Source organism: Clytia hemisphaerica, unplaced genomic scaffold, assembly GCF_902728285.1.
Source record: "Clytia hemisphaerica strain Z4C2 unplaced genomic scaffold, Clytia hemisphaerica genome assembly, whole genome shotgun sequence".
Classification (NCBI taxonomy): domain Eukaryota; kingdom Metazoa; phylum Cnidaria; class Hydrozoa; order Leptothecata; family Clytiidae; genus Clytia; species Clytia hemisphaerica.
The window spans coordinates 93739-120143 of NW_027104506.1; the positions used below are offsets into that span (position 1 = coordinate 93739).

The window sequence follows — 26405 nt, forward strand, 5'->3', positions numbered from 1 at the left end:
AAGTAGTAAAATGTAAACATTGCGCGAACCACGTGTCATTAAAGAGAACAATTAAAATCACGTGTCCAAAACAAACTTGTAAAACAATTGAACAATCAAAATTAGCCATATTTGGTTTGATTTTTTTATTTTGACATGTGACATTTGTTTTGATTTTGTATCCGCTGCATACAGTTTGTTTACAAATTTCACAAGTACTGTTATGTCCCTTTAAGCTTAACATTTGTCTTTCTGAATTTTAATTAGCTTTTTCAGATATATGGGTGTATTAATCAATGAAATAAAAGAAGCGAATCTTTAACTTTCTCAGGTAAGAAAAAGTAAAGCCTTTAGAATATACGCCGTAGAATATACGCCGTAGAATATACGCCGTAGAATATACGCCGTAGAATATACGCCGTAGAATATATGCCGTAGAATATACGCCGTAGAATATACGCCGTAGAATATACGCCGTAGAATATACGCCGTAGAATATACGACGGATTGAACTTAGCGGTTTCTGTGTTTTCGAGTGGTATAGCTTTCGAAATCCAGTGGAAAATTTTACTTTCAATCTTTGGAATTTATAAAAAACGATAAAAGGGTAGCAAAAGCTCAAAAGACAATCTTTCGCTTTGTCATTCGTCGTTCTTCAAAATACCATGTTGACGGCTGTCATGACAACAAAGAAAGAACATGGTACCCATTTGCTGCGAAGTTGCACTGTTGACGTTGTTGCAGATGTTTTCGTTGCAGTCACTGACCTTTATATAACCCTGAACCAAGCAATATCTGCCATCTTTGATTGGAGTTTTTTTGCTAAAAATTAACGTCTATAATTTCAAAAAAACTCCGATCAAAGATTTTGCTTGGCCAGGATTGAGAAACTTGGTCCAGGGTATATAAAAGTCAGTGGTTGCAGTAAGACACCTAAAGATTCAGACCTATTAGTATTAATGTTACCCCGGGGGGGGGGGCACTTAGGCAAAATTTGGTATGGAAACGTGCCACTGGCCAGGGACCCTTTTTAAGGTTCTGAAGATATCTGACAGGGCCCGAAATTTATTAATTTTCAAGATTTGTATCTGACAGAGTAATTTTTAATAATTTTCAGGGTGGAAATAAGTAATTTTTTCAATTTTTCGTCTACTTTTAGTACTCTTTGGTCACTTTTCACGGTGAAAACGGAAAACAATTTTTCGATTTTTCTTTCTGACAGGGTTACAAAATTTAGCAAATATTTGCATCTGACAGGGTCCATTTTCCAAACTCCAGTGACACGTCCCCCCCCTCCGGTGATGTTACTTAGCTGAGCTTTTTACACTCAAGGAATTTGCCATTTCGAATTCACGAGAACTCGTTTTTCGAGAAAAGCCGAAATAATTTCCCAAAAATCGGTAAAAATTGCCTAAATGGACGGCAACTTTTCTTTAAAGGGAAAACTGACCCATTTAAGTTTTTTTTGAAATTCACAACAGCAGCATTAGTATATGTGTGTGTCACGTGTCCTAAGTTCTGCGTTATAGAAGAAACTAAATAAACATTTTTTGTATACGTAAAATAACTCTGAGTCTTAAAAAAAAATCATAAATCTATATAACAAAACTTTGGTTAAAAATCTATGAAGGGTTAAAATTTTCTTATAAAAAATGAATATACAGTGTCTTTGAATGTATCAAAAATACAAAAGTTATGTTCAGAAATAATAAAGCTTCTTAAAATGAAGCGATTAAAATCGAATATCGATTCCATGATATAATAATCTTCAAAATAAAGTATGATCCTGTGTCAAAGTTAACCATGTAATAATATAATAATCTAGTGTAATGTGTAATCCATTTCTGACATCCAAAATATTTGAAGCCTCTAAATTTTCATAGCATTCAGAGTCTTAAACCTGAAGATGTTCTTATTAACTTGGTTCTTATTTCGACCATTTTGTTGGTGCTCTGTTGAATATTCCGATTTAAAAATTAATCTAAAAATATCCCATTTTTTGTGTTTTAGAGGCCACAAAGCCTTAAAATGTTCTCAATTCGTAATATTTTAGCCATCGAAGTCATATTTAATCTTTTTTGACAAAAATGTGCACACCCTCTAAAATTCAACTAAACATTTATAAACATGATGGAAAAAGGTCCGTGGATTATCGTGGATAATATCTCTTATTAATGGCTGTCTTCAATAACTCCTATGAACTGAAGCATGTCTCCTAACGTCAACTTTCCGGTAAAAAGCTTTCCCGCATACACCACAAGAATACGGACGGATCCCGGTATGGCGTCTTTGATGAGTTAGCATATTCGAAGATTGTGAAAAGCGTTTACCACAAACGTTACACTGGTATGGTTTTGATCCAGAATGTGTGACCATGTGTTTACCGAGGTCAGACTTACGAAGAAAGCTCATATTACATTGGTTGCACTTGTATGATTTGGAGTTCTTATGGATTAATCGGTGATTTGATAAACTACTTGATCTTTGGAACCATTTAAGACAATATTCACATTGGTGCTTTTTGATCTCGTCTGAGGAGCTTACGTACCAAGGTGGTAGATAGCTCAATCCTGAACGGGGTAGGATACCTCCGTAACTTTTGGTCGAGGATAATGCTTTCACATGATGGTCACTGCTTTTTTGTTGGTGTTGCCCGGAGGGGGATGGTATCATGTCTTCCTCCTGGTGGTAGCTCGAAGCAGGCGAGAGGGAGCCTGCTACCATATGGTTGTAGTTATGTGCGGATAGGGTGGATCTTAGTAAATCTCTGTGATAGTTAGATTCAGGTGAGAAGGGGCTTGATCCATCCTGACTGGAGCTAGACCGAGAAAAGAATGGGCTTGATACCTCATGGTGGCAGCTAGATGGTGAGAGGGAACCAATGTCCCCATGGTCTTTATCGCAACACGATGATATTAACATAGTTGGAGGGGACATTCCTGAATTGAAGGGTGTCAGGATTTGAATCTCAGAAGGTGACGATGTTGAGGTTCTACCCATGTCTGATCCTGTGAAGGGAAAAGAGAAAGTCGATTTTAGAATGGATTATGTAAATGATATAAAGATACAATATATATTAACATAAGCAGTTGTAGACCATGTCGAACTTATCAGAGGAAGATATTGGTAATTGTAATTATATTGTCTTTTAACGAGCGTTGCACTCCTTCGCATGTTTCCGACCTAAATCCGCCAGTGATTACAATAAAAGCTATGTAACTGTATGTGGAGAAATCAATTAAAGCTTCCGTATTTAGAAACAATCTGTGTAAGACATTTCCGTGATCGTTAAATATTTTCCCTATTGTTATACTAAGTAGAAAGATGTTTGCCTGGTTAGTTATATTGTTTTAGTCTTCGGCTTGAAGCTCAATAACTTTTCCCAAACATACTTTTTCCAAGTGTTTTGTTTGCCTTATCACCATAGAAACAGTCTGTAAACAAAAAGTTGAGACCAGTTTAGCTTCGAAACTATCTTTACGAGGTAGGGCGGAGCATACAAAGGCTATCATTAGTGGAAGCAAAGTCGTTTAACGATTGTCTCTTTTCCATATAAGAATATAAGTCTTCAGCGCGAGCCAACGTTTTTATGAAATTCAAAAGCTCTAAGACATGCAATTCCTCGTGAATTACATCAAAAATGCCGAAGACAAGAACATTTAAGGACATTTTTAGAATGAAATCCAAAAGTGTTTATAAAATCTCTCTCATAAAAGAGTAACAAATTACTCTTTTTGATTGACCATGTGGCATCTTCGTGGTTTCGAACGCCCCGCCCTGGTCGTGTCTGGCACGGAATACAAGAGAATGTTTTAATTGCTTTTTGTTTTTTTTATAAGAAAATCAACAAAACACATTTATTTGCTTCAAACTTTTTTGGATTTTGATATATGTTGTTAAACTTTCTTCGACCATGTTTGTGTTTTCTTACATCCATGTGTCAGTGACCCGTTGGGACCCCACCTAGACGATGCTATCGTCCGTTTAGAGGTTCAGTAAACGCGGAAAAGAGTTAGGGCGTCAGGGCGGTTTACGGGAAAAAAGTGGCGGTAGAGTTTTGGAACTGTAAACATCTCCGTCACTACTTACTCCACCCGAATTTATCACGCCTTCTCTCCTAAACTATTCCCTTTTTTAGTGATCTTGTGTAGACGATAGGATCGTCTAGACCCCACCACACTGCAATTTTCTTCTAAATTTCGTCACTGGTGGGAAAATCCCTACAAATTCGTTATCTGACCGATTAGAAATTCAATGGAAACAAATGCACTCCAAAACCAAAATTTCAAACAAAACTTCCAACTGGATGAGAAGAATAGAATTTCTGTCCACATATATAAGCTCAACACTTTGTGTTTTGAGCACTCTGGTGACAACAGCAGATTATGCTCGCTTACCCGAGCCGCACTGATGAGTCCTGGGAAGGACGAAACACGTATCTGCGGATAGATGTATCTGTACATATAGGAATTTCGATAGAAATTTTCACTCCCACTGTGGGAAGAAAGTTCCTCCGGGGCTATGAGACAGGGGTGTTTTCTTGGAATCTACATGTGTCTTAATTCGGGCTTCTGAATCAAATGTTCATATATTTTTTGACAAAACGTGTACCGCCCAAGCCGCTGAACTGTAATAATGTTTTAATCATCGATTTTTCTTTTCATTGTGAAAGTTTCTGAACTTTTGGAAAACCTAGGAAAAGATCTACTTCTACACTTTTAAAAACTTTCAAAATTAAAGATATGCACTTTCAGTGTGTGTTGCAGAGATACCCATCTCTGATTTGATGACCTCGACATTACTTCAAAATCGAAGGAATACAGTGAACTTTGGTTTAGGTCACTAAAGAGAGTATTGTATGTGTGAATTTGGTAAACTAAATTTTTCAGAAAGTTAACCCGCAGGGCTTGTGTTTCCCTCCAAAAATTAAATCTAATAGCGCTCCGCAACGCATACGTCATAATTATTACTTTTCACTTTTTTTGACATTTGTACGAGTTGCAACCCCACAATAGCGCTCCGCAACACATACGTCATAATTATTACTTTTCACTTTTTTTGACATTTGTACGAGTTGCAATCCCACAATTCAACGCGGCTCAATTAAAGATACGTGCAAGCTGTTATATATCTTTGTCAAACGATGCATTGACGTGCAAAAGGATTAGCGCAAAGGTTGATGGGATTGGAACTCGTACAAACACATCGAGAGTAATGATTATGACAAAATAAAATATATTTTAAGGTTCAGTGTGGTGCGCTATTGGTTGTAAATAAGTGTAAACTACCGCATCACAATCTTAACGACTTTATTTATCAATTTAAAATAATTAAAATGCCTCAGAACTAGATGAAAACATATCACTATGGCTTAACTCAAAGTAGTTTGTTTTCCAATCGAAAAATTGATCTCATTGGTTGAAAAGTGTATCACATGACTCTCGGTTGCGAAGGATTGGATAGGCATACCATTAGAAATTAACGATGGATTCCCATTTTAACGAGTTTTCTATTCTTATTTGAAAAACATTTCTAATGATAATTGAATGCTAATTTCGAAGAAACTTGTAAACAAAAAAGTCGTTAACGTAATTGGCTTCATGCCTTTGACGTCAATTCAAACGTAAACGAGGGAGCGAAACGAAAATGAAAAGTCTTGAAAGCAAGCCAATGTATGTTGTTTATTCCAAGTTTGACAAAAAACAATTATAACTGTTCACAATGGGTTGGCATTGGTTTTTTTTAATTTCTTTTTGTGGAATTCTGGTAATTTTTGATTTGTCATTATATTGTTTATAAGTTTGTCGATTGAAGGAATCAAAAATCCACACTAGTACGTTTTTTTATAAAAACAAACTGTATAACAACATAATGCTTCGGTAGCCAAAATGTTGAGAACAAGTTTAAGTCTTTAAGGACTCTAAAACACCCGGTTTCTTGGATAGTCCGAATATTTGTATTTTGACACAATACCTGCAACAAAGTGTACCAAATCAGCTCAAATTTTTACAAGATACAGTGACTCCTCCTAACTCGATAGAGGTCTGGAATCAAAGAATCTCCACCGTGCTGGTATGACAGCTAGAGTGCACACCAATAGTTTTTTATCATTTCTCACCGTGCGTTATTTCAAAAACTATCGCCTGGTATGACAGCTAGAGTGCACACCAATAGTTTTCTTCGTTTCTCACCGTGCGTAGTTTAAAAAACTATCGCCTGGTATGACAGCTAGAGTGCACACCAATAGTTTTTCTCATTTCTCATCGTACATAGTTTTAAAAAACTATCGCCTGGTTTATCACTCTATCTTAACCAATAGATTTTTCTCGTTTCAGATCTTTGAACCAAAATTTGCCACCATACGAAGTCTTGTACCATCAACTGGTTTCTCTTAAGTCGGACAATCTTGATGAATTCACTCTGGTCATCAAACTATCACAGGCTCTCAAATGTCATGGTTACGACAAACAAGCATCCAGGCTAGCTTTCGTTCTCGGACAGAAGATCATATTAACCTACCCTGAACGAATTTCGGCTGGTGAATTGAATTTTACAGAGATTACAGAGAAAGCGAAAGCTATTTGTGAAACGTTCACGAAATGTTCAGAGAACGAACGATTGACTTTCGAACTTGCTATCCTTGGTCTCACCGTCCCAAGATTCCCTGCTCAAACCAACTTAGAAGAAGTAAGTCCCACGATTCCTTGTTCAAACTAAAATAGAAAAAGTAAGTCCCAAGTTTCCTTGTTCAAACTAACTTAGAAAAAGTAAGTCCGAAAATTTCTTGTTCAAACCGACTTAGAAAAAGTAGGTCTCACAGTTCCCTGCTCAAACCAACTTAGAAGAAGTAAGTAATTCCCACGATTCCTTGTTCAAACTAACTTAGAAAAAGTAAGTCCCAAAGTTCCCTGCTCAAACTAACTTAGAAATAGTAGGTTCCCAAAATTTACCTTATATTTTGTGGAGGTCATTTTTGAAAGGTTTTACTGCGCTTGAGTTTTGCCCAAACTTTAAAGAATCTACCTGCATTTTAGATGGGACGTTAGATGGGGCGTCTCCGCCGTACGGGAAATAAGACCTCCTCATAACGGATATAACTCGATCTGAAAACTTCATTTTTTCTCTTTTCACAAAATTATCATTACGCTAGTACAGAAAAAAGAATTTGAGAAGGTCATTTTATGAAGGTTTAAAGGCTTGAATTTTGTCGGGATTTCAGAAACATCACCTTTTTTTGCATTTTGGCAAATTTCACTGACAATTTTTGAATTTCTAAATATTAAGAGGGGCTGAGGGGCTCACCCCTGAACGAAAATAGTGAGTTAATGTATTGGGCTTTTCCAGAAATAGTCCGTGCTCCCCCCCCCCCCCCACCTGTTGAAGATATCGAATATCCAGGGGGTTAACGATTTCTGTTCAAAAGTGGATATCCAGGGGGTTAAATATCTACAAGGGACGTGGATATCCAGGGGGTAAAGTGTCGTTTCAAGTAAAAAATTCTATATCCAGGGGTAAGCATCTTTAAGAGTGGATATCCAGGGGGTCTTTACTAATAAAGTAGGATATCCAGGCAGATCCAGGGGGTTTGATACTTCGAAAAATCAATATCCTCAACAGTGGGCGTAAATCTTTTTTCTGGAAAATTTTTGATTTTGATCATTACATTTATCATTTTTCTTTTCAGATGAAACTGATCTACCTTGAAACAGAGCTTTACAAATGTCTCAAAGGGATGTTAATCACGGAAGAGAGATTGAACTTTATTCGTTACCAGGCTCGAAAACTCGTAACCAAACCTATGCTGAGAGGAGACATAGTTCTACCCTACATCATAGCCATGCTGGTATTCGAAATCCTCTGCCAAGAAAATATTGATTCCTGTATATACGCTGGCCCGAACGTCAAATTCGATAAAGCCTTGCAGAGGAGCAAAGAAGACGAGCTACTTGGCTATCAATGTGCATTGCAAGCCCTAGGTAAGTACCCTGACCTCTACCCAGCTAGTTATATGGACGTTGTGAACGTTAGATAAATGTTGGCACAACGTTGTTTGCCATCAGGATATCTACTTGAGTGGATTAGGCTTCCCTTAAAAGTTTTGTTTTTAAATAAGAGTGATATCGTTTGCTTACTCATCAATTTTAGTTCACAAGCTTTTTCACATTCCAAGGATTGACACGGATCTAGAGCAAGATTGGTCAGAGAGATGAACAGAAAAACATTTTTCACTTATATCAGCATAATATAACAATAGCAAGACACTTTCCTGATATGAAATGGAAACAAAACCTTTAAAGAAACTATGTCAAGTATAAGAGCTTCAGTACCACGGTAATTTTCTGGAAAATCCCTAATTAATGTCACCCCAAGAAACTGTCAGCCCCTATCGGAGATTGGTATACCCGTTTGGACCGCCTTTATGGGTGCTATCAAATGGTACATGAGTAGCGGCTTTTCTAGGTCCCTACTAGCGATGCCCGTCAAAAATGGGTTTGACGTAATATACCTGTTTTTTTTTTAATAAGCATACTTTTTTTGGAAAACAGGCTCCGCTAATATGCTTAAATTATATTTTGAAATCAAGCTCAAATCATGCTTGTGATATGCATGCTTTTCTGGAAAAAAATAATGATTCATTTAAAGGTTTCGTTTTCACATAAGTGTTCCCGTTTCATTTCAGACACATGTTTCATATCAGGACAGTGTCTGGCTATTGTTATATTATTGTGATATAAGCAAAAAAAAATGTTTTCCTTTTTCTGACCAAACTTGCTCCACACCCGTGCCAATCCTTGGAATGTGAAAAAGCTTGTGAATTAAAACTGATGAGTAATAAGCAAGTGATATTACTCTTATCTTATTTAAAAACAAAACCTTCAAAAGGAAAAAGAAAGAATCTTCCCCAAATACTACACAACATTTGACTAATAACCAAATCTCACTGATATGCTTATGATATGCTTATATTTCACCAAATCCATGTGTCAGTATGCTTATAAATGTGTTGCTTATAAAAAGAAAAACATATATACCCTTTCCTCTGGAATGGCCCATTCCCAGCTGACACACAACGTTCTTTCAACGTTTTTCTAATGCTCCCAACGTTCATATAACGTCTTCTGACATTACATCACGGACTCAATAGTTGATTGGTTGTAAGTGACGTTAAATCAGTCAATACGTCACTTACAACCAATCAGCTGTTGGGTGCCCGGAAGACATTGCAATGGTGCATATCATGAATAACCCTTCCTCTGGAATGGCCCATTTAGTGTCGTTGATATAGCAAGCACCTCTCTAAAAATCGGGATTTTTCATCTCGTTTCTTAGTGAGTTCCACTTTGACGATTTTTGAAAAATAGAATCCTTTCAAGTGCTTTGACGCAAATTCGATTTTTTCGCTACTGCAGGGACTTCGAAAATTAAAAAGGACGTCAAAAAATCGAATGTTTGCCCGAAAACCCGGGCTCCAAACATTCGAAAAAGTCACAAAGTGGAATAGACGTTAATTGCGTCTAGTAAAGGCTATCGTTGGCATTGCTTAAAGGATTTATTTTCTTTCTCTCTACACACACAGGTCTCTACAGCAACGCCGTGGACCACAAGCAGCCCATGCTTTGCGAGTCTATCCGTCAATTCCGAAGAGAACTGGCACTAGTGTTATTACGTCATTATCGCACCCACAATGAGAAGATCGAGGAGGTGTTGTGTGTTTTGTTGGAGAAGGAAAGATATTCGTTTATGAACCAACAACAACAACATGTTGCAAATCCAACTTCAACATTTTCTCATCATACTCAACAAAATCATTTCAACAATCAAGCAACTAGTAGCAACAATATTAGTGATCATAGAAATTCAACAAGGGAGAAAAAGAATAAAGGTAAGCTAAGGCGAGACCAATGTAATTTGTTGCTCTACGGGCCCAACCGACCCTATTTTTGCTAAAATCAAAAAAATAATAATATCGAATTCCCACTACAATATATTTTTCTAGTTAATGTAAGAATTAAACTTGAATAAAGCTGAAAATTAATTCAAGAAATTGAAAAATCATAAAAAGTATTCCATACACTAAAATTTTATTATGATCTTCATCGAAAATAAAAAAACAAAGTGAATTTTTGATCGAGATAAGTTTTGGAAAATTTTCTCGGTACCTAATTACCAACGCTGATAAATGAAAACTTTATTCTTATTTTGCCGACCGACCGACCCATATTTCTCTAACAATCTGTCCGTAGAACAACATGGACAGTAAGGACATACTCGTTTTCCTCAAAAACCTAGTACCCTCCCAGCCCAGCTGCCACACAATGTTTTTTCAACGTTCATCTAACGTTATCGACCGCCGAAGGCGGTTAATCTTCCGACCTGTATACGGGTAAAAAAGTTGGATTCAAAATTTGTCACAACTGTGCTATCCTTTTGAATATTTTAAAATTTGACTCGCCCATTCATGCCTATTCTGCACATTTTGCAGAATTTTGTCGGTTAAAGGTTTGAGCAGCTGAGACAAATTTGAGATATTTGTAGAATCGCTGGTTTTCTGAAATGTGTGGCGTTTTACTACGGAGATAAAAAAGCATTTTTTCGGAGATAACGACGTTAATCATATGAATAGATGAAAAACATGCTGTGGCGCCCCGCTAGGGAGATAAATGTTAAGTAAAAAAAAAACCTAAAGTATTTATCAGCTTCTGATTCAAGCCACAAGTGATTAAACAACTCAAAATATACTAGCTCATCAAGATCACTGATCTCGTCAAGCAACACAGCAGAACTGCCAAAGTGGTTTAGCTTATACATGTATTTTTTTTATAAGCATACGAAAATCCGAAAACAGGCTCAGAGATAACGACCGCCTTAAATTCAAAGCTTTAATAAGGCTGAAAAATGTTTGAATGAGGGGATGCTTAAATCTAAAACACAAGTTTAGGGAAATACTGAAAATCCGCAAAATTCCAGCCAAAATCAGGAAAAAAACATTTTTCGTAGGCTCAAGTAATGTTTGCCATATGCCTAATTTTCCCATCTGAGCCTAGATATACTTATAAGTGCAATGCTTATAAAAAATATCCATATTTTCAAGTTAAATCACGCAAACGAGAATGAACGAGAATGTCGAAGTGGATCATTGTCTAAACCGATGAATTCTTCATCAAATTTAAGGCGGTCGTTATCCAGTGATATGAGCACTGTTCTAGTCCTAGTGAATCTTATGGAACCTAAATAATTAATAATTAATTTTTCGAAAATTTTCCAACCCCAGTTCATTAATTTTTAAGAATATTTTCAGCTGTCAAAGAGCTTTATTTTGCTCTAAATAGCCTGATTTTAGCCTATACTTACCTTTTTTTTTAGTTTTCAGAAGTACAATTTCTCAACACCCCCAACCCCGTTTATTAAAATCTCGAAAATTTTCCTCCCCCTCCCACGTTTATTCGAACCCATCCCCCCCGTTTATTTGGAACCTAAGAGTAAATCATATATTCTCATCATCCATAACAACACAAAGCCAACCGAAAGCCAACCTTACAGATCACTTTGATAGGTCTGAAGAAACTGCCTAACATCCAAAGATTTTTTTTTGAACCACCCGGTAGAAAATATTTTTAGAGAGTTTCTTTTTGACGGACCTTTAGGACGGACCGTTTCTTAATTTTTAAGAATATTTTCAGCTTTCAAAGAGATCTTTAATTTGGCTGGCACACAATATTGTGTCAACGTTCATCTATTGTTCATAACGTCCATATAACGTTAGATTAACATTGAAACAACGTTGTGTGCCAGCTGGGAACAGAAATCTGAACCAAAGTTTTACGTTGTTTCAACGTTTATCTAATGTTCATAACGTCCATATAACGTTAGATGAACGTTGAAACAACGTTGTGTTCCATCCTCGAAAAACATTCGGGATATTGTTATCGCAGTTTTCCAAATGAGATGGAGTTTTTATAGGATACTAATAATACTAATACGTTCTTTAGAAAAACTAACCAAATCAAATAAGAACTTGTAAAAACTCCATCTCATCCAGCTTTCTAAGTGTTGTAACACAAAGCATGCCATACGTCACGAATGCACGTTTTCTTATAAATTTTATAATATGGAATAAGCAGGGGGTTTGGAAAAAATCTCAAAACTTAATAAGCAGGGGGGGTTGGAATAAAAATGTCCTGGGTGGAAAATTTTCGAAAAGGAGGCTAAGGCGAGGCCAATTTAATTTGTTGTTTTACGGGCAGATCTTTAGCAAAATATGGGTCGGTCGGTCGGTAAAATAAAAATAAATTTTTCATTTATCAGGGTTGTTAAAGTACCGAAAATGTTTTCCAAAAAATATCTGGTTCAAAAATTCACTTTTTGGACCTACCCCGGTGGGGTAGAGGTCCTTTAAATTAACCGATGTCCGTCCGTTCGTTCGTTCGTCTGTTCGTTCGTCCGTCTGTTACCAGCTTTTCTCAGGATTGGCTCATTAGTTTTTTTTGATTTTTGGCACAATGATGCAAAATGGTAACGCCCAAAATGTGACGGAGCCCGATTTTCGAAAAAAATTTATTTCCGGCCGAAAATGCCGGAAATATGCCGGAAAAACCGGTTTTTTGGCATTTTCTCAAGATTTCATCATTAGTTTTTTCTGATTTTTTGCACAAAGATGCGTATTAGCAATGCCCAAAACTTGGCCGAGTCCGATTTTTGAGAAAAAATTTTTTCCGGTCGAAAATGCCGGAAATATACCGGAAATCGCCATTTTTGCAGATTTTCATCGGACTTTTTCCTTATATTTCGTTGTTTTTTCACACAAAAACATTATTAATAGCAATGCCCACCATGAAGCATGGTTCAATCGTCAATAGAACTGAGTTTTGAAGCCGGAACTTTCTAAAATTCGCCGGTGCAGCCCATTTTCGCCGGAAAAACGGTATTTCTTGATTTTCTCGAGCTGTACTTTATTTTTTTTTATGAAATTTTGCACAATGATGCAAAATGATAATACCTAAAATGTGACGGAGCCGGATTTCGGAGAAAAAAATTTTCCGGCCGAAAATGCCGGAAATATGCCGGAAAAACAGGTTTTTTGGCATTTTCTCGAGATTTTATCATTAGTTTTTTCTGATTTTTTGCTCAAAGATGTGTATTAACAATGCCCAAAACATGGCCGAGTCCGATTTTTGAGAAAAAATTTTTTCCGGCCGAAAATACTGGAAATATGCCGGAAAAACTGTTTATTTGGCATTTTCTTGAGATTTTATGATTAGTTTTTTCTGATTTTTTGCTCAAAGATGCCTAATAACAATGCCCAAAACATGGCCGAGTCCGATTTTTGAGAAAAAATTTTTTCCGGCTGAAAATGCCGGAAATATGCCGGAAAAACTGTTTTTTTGGCATTTTCTCGAGATTTTATCATTAGTTTTTGCTGATTTTTTGCTCATAGATGCGTATTAACAATGCCCAAATCATTGCCGAGTCCGATTTTTGAGAAAAAGATTTTTCCGGCCGAAAATGCCGGAAATATGCCGGAAATCGCCGTTTTTGCAGATTTTAATTGGGCTTTTTCCATACATTTCTTTGTTTTTTCACTTCAAAAAATTATTGATAACAATACCACCATCAAGCATGATTCAATTGTCAATAAAACTTTTGCAATTTTGCAACCGGAACTTTCTATTTCTTTTTTCCCTAAACCCCTCCCCTCCCCCATCAACAATCAATGATGACATTTAATGCATTTTCGCTAGTTGCTATATTTTCTTAATGATTGAACCGTTTTTCTCCTTATTGCTATCTAAGTTTCATCATCAGGTAGGTCCATTCAGCATGTTGCTTGTTTTAAATCTTAGTTTATAGAATATGCTTGATTTTCTAAATTTTTCAATTTCTTGAATTAATTTTCAGATTTATTCAAATAATTCTTACAAATAACTAGTGTGTAAAATATATTTTGGTGGAAATTCAATATTATTATTTTTTTTGATTTTAGCAAAAATAGGGTCGGTCGGGCCCGTAGAACAACAAATTAAATTGGTCTCGCCTAATACAGCAGAATTAGGGCAAAAGAGGGAACCTTCAAAAAAAACTTTCCAAAAATTAATTTGGGGGGGGGGTTGGAATAAGAATGGCATGGGTGGAAAATTTTCAAAAAATTAATTAGCGCCCCCCCCCCGGCTGTTACGTACCCGAGAATAACTTGTTCTTCATATTTGGTCATCGAACCCTCGTGTTCTTATAAAAAATCTTGTATGATGTTTTCACAACAGGTCGAAAGAGCTCACAACCACAGAACAACGCCAATAAACATGGAATCACTTTTGTTGATATTGAAGCTAACTGTGGGCGGCCGCCCCAACCGCCAACACAACAACATCTTCCACATGAAAGGTTGCTTCACATTTTATTTCACCATCGATTGAGCCAATAGCGAGGTTGGCCAATGATCTGTATTATTGACGACGTTAATTTTACGACGCGATATATGATTTTACGACCTAATCGATTTAGCCTCCACCGCCTTTTAGCCCTTATCTTTACAAATAGCCCGCGAAGAAATTACGCCATAGATCTTTAACCCGGCATATAAATTTCCTCCTGCTCAACTTCAATACAGAAAAATATTTATGTAGAGTTTGTCGTTGTCGATGCAGTCCCCCACCTAAAAAAGATCTAGTGTCTTCCATCCCTTATCTTTACAAATGGCCTGCGAAAAACTCACGCCATAGATCTTTAACCCGGCATAGAAATTTCCGTGCTTAACTTCAATACAGAAAAATATTTAATGGGATTTTTTTCTTTTGTTAGATTGACCGAGCGACACAGCGATTCTGACAGCGGAAATGACGATACTACGGTTAAGCGTTCATCTGGAAACTCACATAGCTCAAAACCTAGTAGCCGAAAGTCTTCACAGCAACATCGGCGACACTCCCGACAACACCCGAACAAGAATCGGGGTGGCGCGTCCGGTACTCATAATTCGCCGGACAGGCGTAATAAAACGGACAACCCGCGGAGTTCTTGGAAACAAAAAGGTCTGACGCGCAACAAAATGAAAACGCTCAATACCGGTGCGGCGAACAATAAACGGAGCGATTTGACCGACACTGATTCCGGGCAGGAAATGAACTCGCCTTATGAAGGTAGGTTCAACCTGATATTGCATTACGGTGTTTTAAATTCTGTCTACTCAGGCTTATTTGAGAAAACACAAAACAGTAAATCGACTCCATATCCCCCCCCCCCCAAGTTGGGGAGGTCATTTTTGATCCAGGGGGGGGTACAAATAACTGATCTTTATACTTTTGGACAAAGCCTTATCAATGCCACCTTTGATCGGAGTTTTTTTGAATTGGTACCCGCGAAGAAACCTTTGCAATGTTGAAGATAACTTTTAGCCGCGCTACGTCATCAAAGCTTTTCCAGGAAAAGTAGATCTAAAGCACCACTATTGAGTAGTGCTTCCAAAAATGTTTGCTTGACCGGGATTGAGAAATTTTGTCCAGTTTATCAAGGTCAATGGTGCAAATGGACTTCAAGCTTCGATAGGGATATACTTACTTGGTTTTGTGAGCAAATGTCAATTTGACATCTACCTGGTCATGAAACGTAAGCTAAATGGTTGTCTTTCTTTTTGGACCTACCCCGGTGGGGTGGAGGTCCTATAAATTAACCCATGTTCGTTCGTTCGTTAGTTAGTGTGTTAGTTACCAGCTTTTCTCGAGATTGGCTCATTAGTTTTTTCTGATTTTTGGCACAAAGGTGCATGACCATAAACCCTCGAATGTGACGGAGCCCGATTTTCGAAAAAAAAAATTTTTGGGCAAATTTGGGCCAAAAAACGGCTTAAAAACGGGTTTTTTGGACTTTGTGAAAAATTAGATCATTAATTTTTTCTGATTTTTAGCATGAAAGTAGGGTACAATCTTAGTTAAAGGATGGCTCAAGCAGATTTTTGCAAAAAAATTTTTTTGGCTCAAAAATCGCATTTTTATCTATAAGAACCACTTTTAATAAGAATACATCAATGTTCTTAGCCATATTATTATTATTATTATTTCTATTATTTTTTTTACGATGAAAATGTCACGGTGGAGGGTAATGGTTAATCTATATCTATAAGAATCACTATTTATGAGTATATATCAATGTTATTAGCCAAATTGTTTTTTTATTATTATTTTTTCTAATAGAAGAAAGTGTCACGGTAGAGTGCGACGGTTTGACTTTTCTGGAAACCTTATTTATTAAGCTGTGCTTTTTTCTGATAGTGGTTTTTATAAAGAAAAGCGCTTAATAGCTTTTTTATTTCTTTTTCAAAAATCTTTTTCAATAATAGTTTCTCTCAATAGATATGCTTTCATTTTCTTTATTTTTTTGTATTTTGACCAGTTATGTCTTATGTGTTTCATTGTTTCAATGTTCACTGATTAGTTTGATAACCAGGTAGGTCCATAAAAGTATCGCTTGTTTTTTGTAAAATATTTCTGTTGCCTTGCTTATTCAGGTGATTTTCCTTGGCTTGCTCAAAGTGAGGATTGGGACAACGAGATGAGTTCTGTTGCCTCTAATTTTAATGAAAACTGTCAGCCTGCATCAACGGAGGAGTACTTGGATCACGAAGCACCCTCCACCGTATGGGCAAACCAAACTTCAACCCATCTTATTTCAAACGCCTCTGACCAGGAGAGCACTAAAACGGAAAGCCCTTCTTCCTCGTGGGTTCACCATCATTCAAATGACGTTATCGAAAAACTCCCTCTGGAGGAGAACTTAAGCACTCCAACGCCTTTCAACACTTGGGATGGTGTCATTCAAAAAGCCTCTACATCGGAGACCGTCATTAAAGAAGCTCCCTCCACCTCATGGGGAGATTCGTCACCGATGAACAGCAACATTGATGAAATAGTTGTGGATTTCAACGAAGACGACTCGCCGCCTATTTTCCCCGGCGCCCTACCGCCCCTCGATCAAAGGGCGCCCGTTGCTGTTCTACCGTTACTTCCAAATCAACATAAAGAATGTGGTATGACGAGTTTAAAAGTTTTATTTTCACAAAAAATGTTTTTCTTTTCCTTTTTCTGATCATCTTGCTCCCCATCCAATGTGAAAAAGCTTGTAAATTGAAATTGTTGAGTAAGCAAACGATATCACTCTTATTTAAAAACAAAACCTTGAAGTCGACAATTTCGGAGGTTGATGCAATTCCGCTGGCTTTTTAATTGATAACCTAGGGGGTCGAGCCCATTGAGTTTAAAGCCCGAAGGGCTCGAGTAGAATCTCTAACCTTTCTCAGGCATCCAAAACGCGCCGTAATCATGACGACGGGTTGTATCTAGTGGTTCCTTTGATTTTGAAAACAAGAAATTTTTTGAAATCTAGCGATAGATTTTAGTTTCAATCCGGCGTTTGTGTAAGAACCACGCGCAGGCGTTCTAGATGGGAAATAAGTGGTTTCATTTCCCATCCAGGAGTCTCGAGTCTAGTCCTTCGGGCTTGGAAGTCAATGGTCGAGCCAATAACCTAGTAGGGGGTCGAGTAGCAAACTTGTTCAGGAAATAACCAGGTTAGTCAAAAAGTCATTAACCTATGGACCTCAGTCATGAACCTAAAGAGTTGATCAAAACCATGAATCGATAATGTAGTAGAGGGCATTTTGTAAAATCGCTCGATTTTTTTGGTCAAAGCACTTGTTATACATTTTTGACCCTATGATTTTTGCCTGAGACCGTCATATTTGTCCCAAAATCACACCAAAGTGTCCGAAAAAAAATGGAACCTAAGTTATTTTGATTCCCCTACCCCTTAGCTTTCCAAAAATGTATAACAAGTGCTTTGACCGAAACAATCGAGCGACCTCAAAAAATGTTCGGGTTAAGCCAATATCTTCTTCCCAAAGAATTTTCGTTATAACAAAATTAAAAGTACCTCATATGGCCATACAGAGAGTCTTGATCTAATCTCATGACAACCGATCTCTTCTTCCAGTAGACATTCAACCACCAACAGACCCGGACGAAGACAATTTCAATATCGATGTCGAGATGTTCATCGATTCACCACACCAACAAAACATTTCTCCTGGTGAGGAAGAATCTCTTTCCGACCCTCTCATAACTTCCTCGTCCTCTAACAACGTTTCTGCAGGCTCCTCTGATAGCCTTGATCTCTTGCACCGGCATCCAAACTACCGACAAATCAGTATCGACCAACATCCAGACTATCAACAAAGTGTAACTGACCGAAAACCAACAACCCTGCAAAGTGTTACATACCAGAGCTTCGAGAGGCAAAATCATAGTTTGGCCTGGAACACTACAACCGCAGATGAACATACATCTCACAGTCTAGCTGACCCACAAAACAAAACCAGAGCCAACTTACCGGTACCGAAAGAAGAGAAAGACCACAGATCGGCAACGGATGAAAGATTCGAAACCCCAGATATTCTAACAGTGTCAAACGAACAGATCGTGGACGAGCGACCCGCTTTACAAGCCAGCGAGGATAATCATGAAGACATGGCTACCGTGCCTGTTGAACCAATTGCAATTTCAGAAAACAGTTGCCTCGATCTTCCAATACAAAGATCAGCCAGCCTTGATATCCCAGTTAATGACGTAATGTTGTTTGGCGATGGTGCGGATTCACAACAGAACGGATCGCTGTCACGGCAAATACACACTCCAGGTACATTATCGGCCAAAACTTAGTCGGCCTTAATTATTAGTCGGCCCTAATTTTAGTCACCTCGTCAAAATTTAGTCACTAAAGGGCCGACAATAATCAAGTTTTGGCCATTTTTAAATTTTTAGTCGGCCCAAATTTTAGTCGGCCCAAATTTTTAGTCGGCCCAAATTTTTTGTCGACTCTAATTTTAGTCACCAAGCAAAATTTAGTCACTTTTTGCCGACTTAAGTTTTGGCTGATAAGGTAATAATTTTAGCTTTATCTTCAGGTGCTGAATAAACGTCCCTTCCCAAGTTTGTTTAATTTTTTGACTTTTTTTTAAACCCTGAACATTTTTAGGACCAGCCCAATGAAGTATAAGCCCAATGTGCTATAAACCAATTCTCTAGGTGGGATTCAAAGCCGCTAAATCCTACCTAAGTTGCGCGACCTTGAGCGGCCCGTATGGTTTGTATCCAAATTCCGGATTGAAAGTAACATCTTTCACTAGATTTTAAAAAAACCGGCTAAATTCAATCCTTCGTCAGAAATATTGCGTATATTCTAAGACTTCACTTTTTCTTGCCTTAGAAAGGTTAAAGATTGGCTTCTGGCCTTTTCGGCTTATATTTCATTGGACCAGCAATCCTGAAAAAAAAAGGAATCTGATATCAAATATTTCTCCATCCCTCCTAAACCTGACACAATTTATATTTGGCTGAAGTTTGGTGCAGAGGTTGGGTAAAAAAAAATCTGCAGAAACATTGGTGACCTTTTTTGGACCATTTTTTTATTACGGTAATTTGCAGTAGGAATAAAACTTGTTAACATGATACGTTACCAAAAAGGAAATTTCAACTGTTCCATCTTAAAAAGATCATGAAAATAGATTAAAATTAAACCGGACTCTTTTTCTTAAACCGGATTTTGTATTGCTTTTATTTACCCCTTGCCTAAACCTAAACAGTTTTTAATTATCTAATTATCTCATTTTTTCTAAACAATTTTTTAACTTTTACACGCGGATTTTTTCACATACAGATCATTTCTCTTGTATATTTGAACAAGTGCATGAAGCACGTAACATTAAGTTATGTACTAAATTATTAAAAGTAAAATTTTAAATTTTGAAAAAAATAATTTATTTCTTCCAGCAACGGACGACTTGAATAGGGGTCCGGCTGTGGACGACGTCGCTGATCCGAGCAACGACTCTTTATATGACTCAGGCAATGACTCCTCGCCTAGTGGAGCAATATCAATCGTGAACCGTAAACCAACACACGACACCAAGTCCAAAACTAACGAACGCACCATCGAACTTAAAGAACTTAAAACAGCACTATCGTTCATTCAGCAACAAAGCTCGGCCCAGGTCTCTTCAAACTCGTCTTCAGGCTCCCCGATGGAGATCCGGAACTCTAAAACGAAACCCTCCAACGCGGAGGCAAGGAAATTGGCTAAACAACAACGAAAACAGGCTAAAAAGGAGAAAACGAAAGCTAAAAATAATCGCAATAAAGCACGGTTGAAGGTAATACCACAGATCTTCAACTAATTGGCTGGATTGGGTTTCCGTTCCCGATGACAAGTTTATCCTAGAGTTTTTCAATCATTGGAAATAACTTGACTTCAAAAAACACTAAAAAACCTCTATGAATCCGCTATATAGAGGTTTTTTAGTGTTTTTTGAAATCAAGTTATTTCCACCATTCATGATATTCATGACGTAATGTTTTCTACGAAAATACCTCGGTTTTTGCCAGTAGTGGCAAATTTAAACTAGACAAAAGTTGTATAAAAGTTGCCACTACTGGCTAAAACCGGGGTATTTCCGTAGAAAACATTACGTCATGAACATCATAAATTATGGTGATGGAAGCAAACTTTCGATTTGCTTAATAGGCACCTCTACAGATTCGAACGTTTGTTTTTATAATGGCGGAAATTAGGTAACTAAGAAGCAAAACATGGAAAACCTCTATTGTATTCTACTTTGTTATACTCGACGCGATTCAAATGATTTGAAATTGAAACGCTCAAAAATTTAACGTAAAATAAAAAACGTCATGGCGGATCAGTCGGGTCAACATGGCGGACCAATCGGGTCAAAAACTGTGCATGCTTATGTTTCACGGGGCAACATCAAGCGATTAGCAGTCAAGATTAGTGTATAAGAAACAGGCTATTTTCCCGGCAACTTGGTGACGCCATCTGGTAGAAGGTCGGGAATATATTCTAAACTAAATGTGATGGGGTTTACAAAAAGAACATTCAGACGAAAATTGAGATAAAAAGATTACTCTTAGGTTCCAAATAAACGTGGAGGGGGGGGGTTGGAAAATTCTCGAGATTTTAATAAACAGGGGGGGACCTAATTGCCTGGGGGGTTGGAAATTGTACTTCTGAAAACCCAAAAATAAGGTAAATATAGGATAAAATCAAGCTATTTATAATGAAGGTTTTTTTTTGGTTTTTTTTTTATAACATTATCATGAAACTTCTCAGAAACTGCATGAACATCAATAAAATAACATTTCACAAAAGCGCCATATTCTTAAGTTCCAAATATACGCCCCCCCCTGCTTGTTAATTTTTTGAAAATTTTCCAACCCCCCTCTCAGAAGTACAATTTCCAACCCCGGGGGGGGGGCCCCGTTTATTAAAATATCGAAAATTTTCAATCTCCAACCCCCTCCTTTATTTGGAACCTAAGAGTATTTGTTTACATTTTTTTTCTTGCTATAGAACACTATGAACATGCAAAGCATCGAGGCGGAAGCATTTTCACTCTTCGAACTGGCCAAAGCTTTGCTTACGCAGTACCGTAACAATGCTATGCCGTACTTCTCCGTCGACGTAGATGAAGTGGTCACGAACACAAACGTAAACCGCAGATTGCAACTGGCTGCTTTCGAAATAGGTATGTAAATAGATGGATAGATGAGTGAAGGTAGAGAGTCTATCACCATATTTCCGTAATACCCTGCCTGGTAGTGCTTCGGATTCGAACACAGTCCATTGCGGTGAAAGTCTGTGATCGAAACCTTCGCACTACCAATCGGCAGAATATTAGTGAGACACAGTGATAGCCTTATCCAGATGGTGAGTGAATGTATTACCGAGTTTATCGTTCTACATCTGCAATTTGAGCTTTACTAAGCTCAGAATAGATAGAGTCGATATTTAACGTAGATAGTTCAGTAACCTAGGACTTTAGACAGTCTCTCCAATGTTTTCCGGTGGTCCACGGTAACCCGGTTTGGCTATCTAAGGAACGGTACGGAACATTAAAGAACCGATGGTTTTAGCCGAAAACCCCTGGTTTCAGGAGCTGGCGCTTACAGAATGAACAGAACTTTTGAACGTTAATTTTCAAGACATGGAAATACAAGAATGTATATAAACATTTCCGAAACAATAATCCTATTGGAGGGTTCTTTGTGTGATGACGTCGTCGGATATGAAAAGAAAAATTTAACAATTAAATTCCTCTTTTGTCACAAAATTTCTCATAATCATAAAATACCAAAATCATACGATGTTATCTAAAACTTTTTGAAAAATTGAAAATTGTAAAAAACATATAACCATCGATCTTTACTATTTAACCGGATTAACTCTCGCAATATTAACAATTTTCACGAGCCCGAAAAATCGCGAAATTGTTTTAAAGTATCAGATGTGCGTCTGTTGTAGATTGGATTTCTTTATTTTTTCGAAGAAATACATCAAGATTCAAGTATGAGCTTTACATCAAATGAACTTGGCGTTTCGACCAATTAGATTCAAGTATGAGCTTTCTCGACCAATCAAATGAACTTGAAAATATGAAATTTCACGTGAGACGACTGAGTTTCGCATTGTTCACAGACAGTCAATTGACATCCCCTGGGGGGGGGGGTTCCTAAAATCGTGAATTTTCCGACCCTTAGATAGACTAATTTAGTACCCCCGTACTTAGGCAAAATGGATGATGGGTATGTGCGGACGGTAAGGGTCGGTTTTTTCACCCTTCATAGTCTCTCTAAGGGTCGGAAAAATCAGAAAGTTTTGAATTAGTCTCTCTAAGGGTCGGAAAATTCACGATTTCAGGAATTTTTTTTGATTTCAAGCCAACCCTAGTACCCTAGTTTTACGTGTGGTTTTGCCTAAAATTTCTCTTCTTGTTCACAGGAATCTTCGCTTTGAACATCCACAATTACAGTTCGCCCAATTGGTTTTCTCGAACGTACTCTAGCTACGTTTCATGGATTGAAACTCTCGCCATTGAGATCGGCACATCCGCCATTCGCATGTTAAACGAAAAATGGGAAGGCGTTCTCACACCCTCAGAAGCTATCCAAATTGCTGGGCGTGTCTCGCGGGGAGGAGATCAAGTTCTGCGGCGAACGGCTGTTGAGTTATCGTTGTCGTGTTTGCCATATTGTCAAAGTTTGAATTCTGTCGAAGTCACACAAACAATGTCCATGTGTCGCGAACAAGATCACGAACTTCTCGAGCGCGCGTGTTCCACTCTGGAGAATGCTAGTCGTCAGGGAGGTGTTCAACCCGAACTACTTTTCAGCGTCGCTCGAGAGTGGCATTACTTACACGAAGAAAAACGGAAACGCGAATCGGCGGAAACACCCTCAGATCAAAACACGCCACCATCGCCTTCAAGAAGCGGGCGGCACAACGCCCGTCCACAACAAGGCAATGCAGCAAATTTCGTTCCGATGTATTTAACGCCCGAACAGTTTGTTCAAGAGCAGATTCATCAACAAGCTCAAGAAATCTTCGGACGTCAGTTACCGAGAAACACCCCTCAAGAGCAGGGCGTTTGGGCGTACCACCCTTCATATTTCAACCAGCTTCACCATATACCACTTCCACAACAGATGATGCACTCTCGGAGAATCTCCAACATTGACACATACGCTCTCCCCGTCAACAATTTTCCCGACGAAACAAACTTCGCCGAGATCCCACGATATTTACAGAATTCCTACCGTGTCGGGATGCTCGCGTTGAAAGCACTCGCGCTACGTATGCCTGATGATCGACCGGAAACTCGGTTTGCCGTGGCACCACCATGTTCGGATGATTTTCGCTGGTTATGTGCTCTAGCTGCATCTCTTGGTCCGACGTATTTGAAAAACTTTTGCAAAGTTGTGTACGACGCTGTTACAAGTCCCTTCTTGCTTCACGATCTAGCGCTGGAAGCGGCAAGAAATTTCGCTCTTTATAATCCCGCACATTTGACGTCACACTTAAGGTCGCCAAGTGTTAGTCCGATCGTGCAAAAAGCGCTCGTTATGTTCAATGAAAAAGTGCATTACGATTTAGTGCTTTTGCAACCAAACAAATATAATGATTTCGTGGAACTATTGCGGCGTACCCGATCAGCTTTTTGTATGGCACCGGGCGGCATGCAACGTTTTAATGATATCCTGGAAATGATTCGCAAGACATACCCTAAGAAAGGCGAATTATGGCAGAAAATAATGAATGGACTTTCGACTGCTGCATAAAAAAAAGACTTTATCACTGGTATGGCAAAAATAGTAATGTTTATCAAATGTACGAACATTTTCTGGAAGAGCCCAATGTTTATCAAAGTCGGGAATACCTCGACTTCTTGGGAGGTTTAGTATACTGGGCCCGGTTGTTCAAAAGTGGATTAGTGACCGATTAGCTTAATTCTCGATTAAATCTCGATTAGCGCCGATTAACGCAGAACCGTCGGTTGTTCGAAAAAAATTAGGCTTAAATCTGGATTAAATCCCGATTAAATTGGCCAAATTTTAATCCTGCTCTGACCCAGGATTAACGAGGATTAAGAGACTTTTTCCTACAAAAAAAGTGAAGTCGCTGCATTGAAATGAGAAATTTGAACAAAAAAAGATTTTCGAATGTTTTGAAAACATTCGAAAAGTGACGTCAAGATTAAGATTTTTGAAAACACAGGCAAAATGTCCACGATTAGTTAATCTGACGTTCGAACAACGGAAGTTAATCGCCGGGATTAACTAATCGAAATCTAATCGCGATTAGCGCTAATCGGGAGTTAATCTAATCGACTTTTGAACAACCGGGCCCTGGTGTAAGAGGGGGAGAAAGTGCCTACTTTCGACAAATTTCAAAAAGAACGACGAATTTCACCGTCCACAACCCCGACTGAAAGTGAATGGATCACTCCTACCTCTTACTGTGTTTGGCGTATAATAACGACTAACAGTTTATAAATACGCATGCGTTTTAACTTTGTTTTGAAAATGAAACAATAGATGCGAAGTAGACACTTTCTCTATGTGATAATCACGAATGCGAACGGAAAATATAGTGAGTTTTAACAAATCCAGTTTCTTATTTTAAATTCACTATTACATTTTCTGTTGGTGCTCGTCAAATATCTACCGGTACTGTAACTTTGTCTGATGTCGACATCCCTCGTCTAAATTCGACTCCCTTTTCTAGCGCTGAAAAATAATAAAAAGGTCGAAATAATTTTTCTTTGCTTAGTGGTAAGGGAGGATAAATCTTTTTTCAATCACCGATTCCAACTTTCATACTATTGCTATCTCTAAAAAAGGGTGTCGAAATTAGAAGACGGATGTCGAGATTAGACCAACTTACGGTAGTCAAATATCTGCCGGTAGTTAACATGACTAATAGCTTGATACTGACAGGGAGAGTTTTTGAAATCAGAAAATGAAGAATCTCTTCCTAAGAAAATCATTATCAAGAATTTTAGAAAGACATGAATAATGATATAGTTAACGCTCTTTATTGGAGAAATTTCTTATTGGATTCTGCGTGGACATTCAAAGGTCTGGACACCTTCTTTGTATTTTTATAGAAAGAAAACACTGCTAGCTTCGTTGCCGCCTCGTTAAAAACATTAAATGTAACAAAACAAATTTGTTGATATATCTCTTGGGAATATCTAGCTAACAACGTCAAGACTTTGACAAAAGTCTCTTTTGTTCCTACTCTTCTCAAGTCTTTTATCTATATCATAAGATCATTCAAGTCATAAAGAAAATTGGAGTAACAAAAATGATTATAAAGTATACACGCAGCTGGAATTGGAAACATATGAAAAAATTGAGATTAATTATTTTGTGAATTACGAGTAATGTTTAAGTTACAAAGAAATAACTTTGTGACGGAATACTGTCGGACTTTTTAAACCAATTTTGAAATACAGGCGGCAGACAAGCTCGCTTCAAATAGACGATAGAAGATAGAGTCGTTGATATGTTCATGGATTACTTATGAGAGATAAATCGTGGCAGAAACTTATGAATAAATTTTAGAACTTTCACGTTAAAGGAAAGATGAAGTTAGTCACCAGTTTCTTTTTGATTGACATACTTGTTGTTCTGCACAAAGATAGGTTTTAGCAAAAAAAGTTTTTTGGACCATTTGGACTGGATTATTATCTTTTCGTGTTTTTTTATGCACCATTATATATGAAATTAAATCTTTTGTTATAAGAATCATTATTTATAATCATCTAGCAATATTTTATCCCAAATAAGCCTCTCCCACAAAAACTCTGTCTGTGGAAAGTTTGGGGAGTGTTTTGTTTTGATTTTTTAATGGTCTTCCTTGAACATTTCCATTTTTTCACCCTGTGGACACATGTTTTACCCCTAGACAAGCTTCCACACCCCCTATAGGGTTTTTAATTACCACTTTCAAAAACACTAATCAAAGATGGTGGATAAATGGCTTTCTTGGAATTCTTTATATCACATCAAAAGACAAAGGATGTTTTA

The 26405-nt window shown here is 37.7% G+C and overlaps 1 protein-coding gene across 1 annotated transcript; it reads left to right on the top strand.

Annotated features, from left to right (window-relative positions):
* Positions 1-5625: 5625 nt before the first annotated feature.
* LOC136821866 (uncharacterized) lies at positions 5626-24782 on the top strand. Its single transcript, XM_067078107.1, has 11 exons — positions 5626-5651; positions 6315-6666; positions 7664-7955; positions 9557-9862; positions 14238-14358; positions 14776-15113; positions 16478-16996; positions 17962-18660; positions 19794-20173; positions 21388-21562; positions 22816-24782. The coding sequence occupies exons 1-11, from the start codon at positions 5626-5628 to the stop codon at positions 24150-24152; spliced, it is 4545 nt and encodes a 1514-aa protein (XP_066934208.1). The 3' UTR covers positions 24153-24782.
* The last annotated feature ends 1623 nt before the right edge of the window (positions 24783-26405 follow it).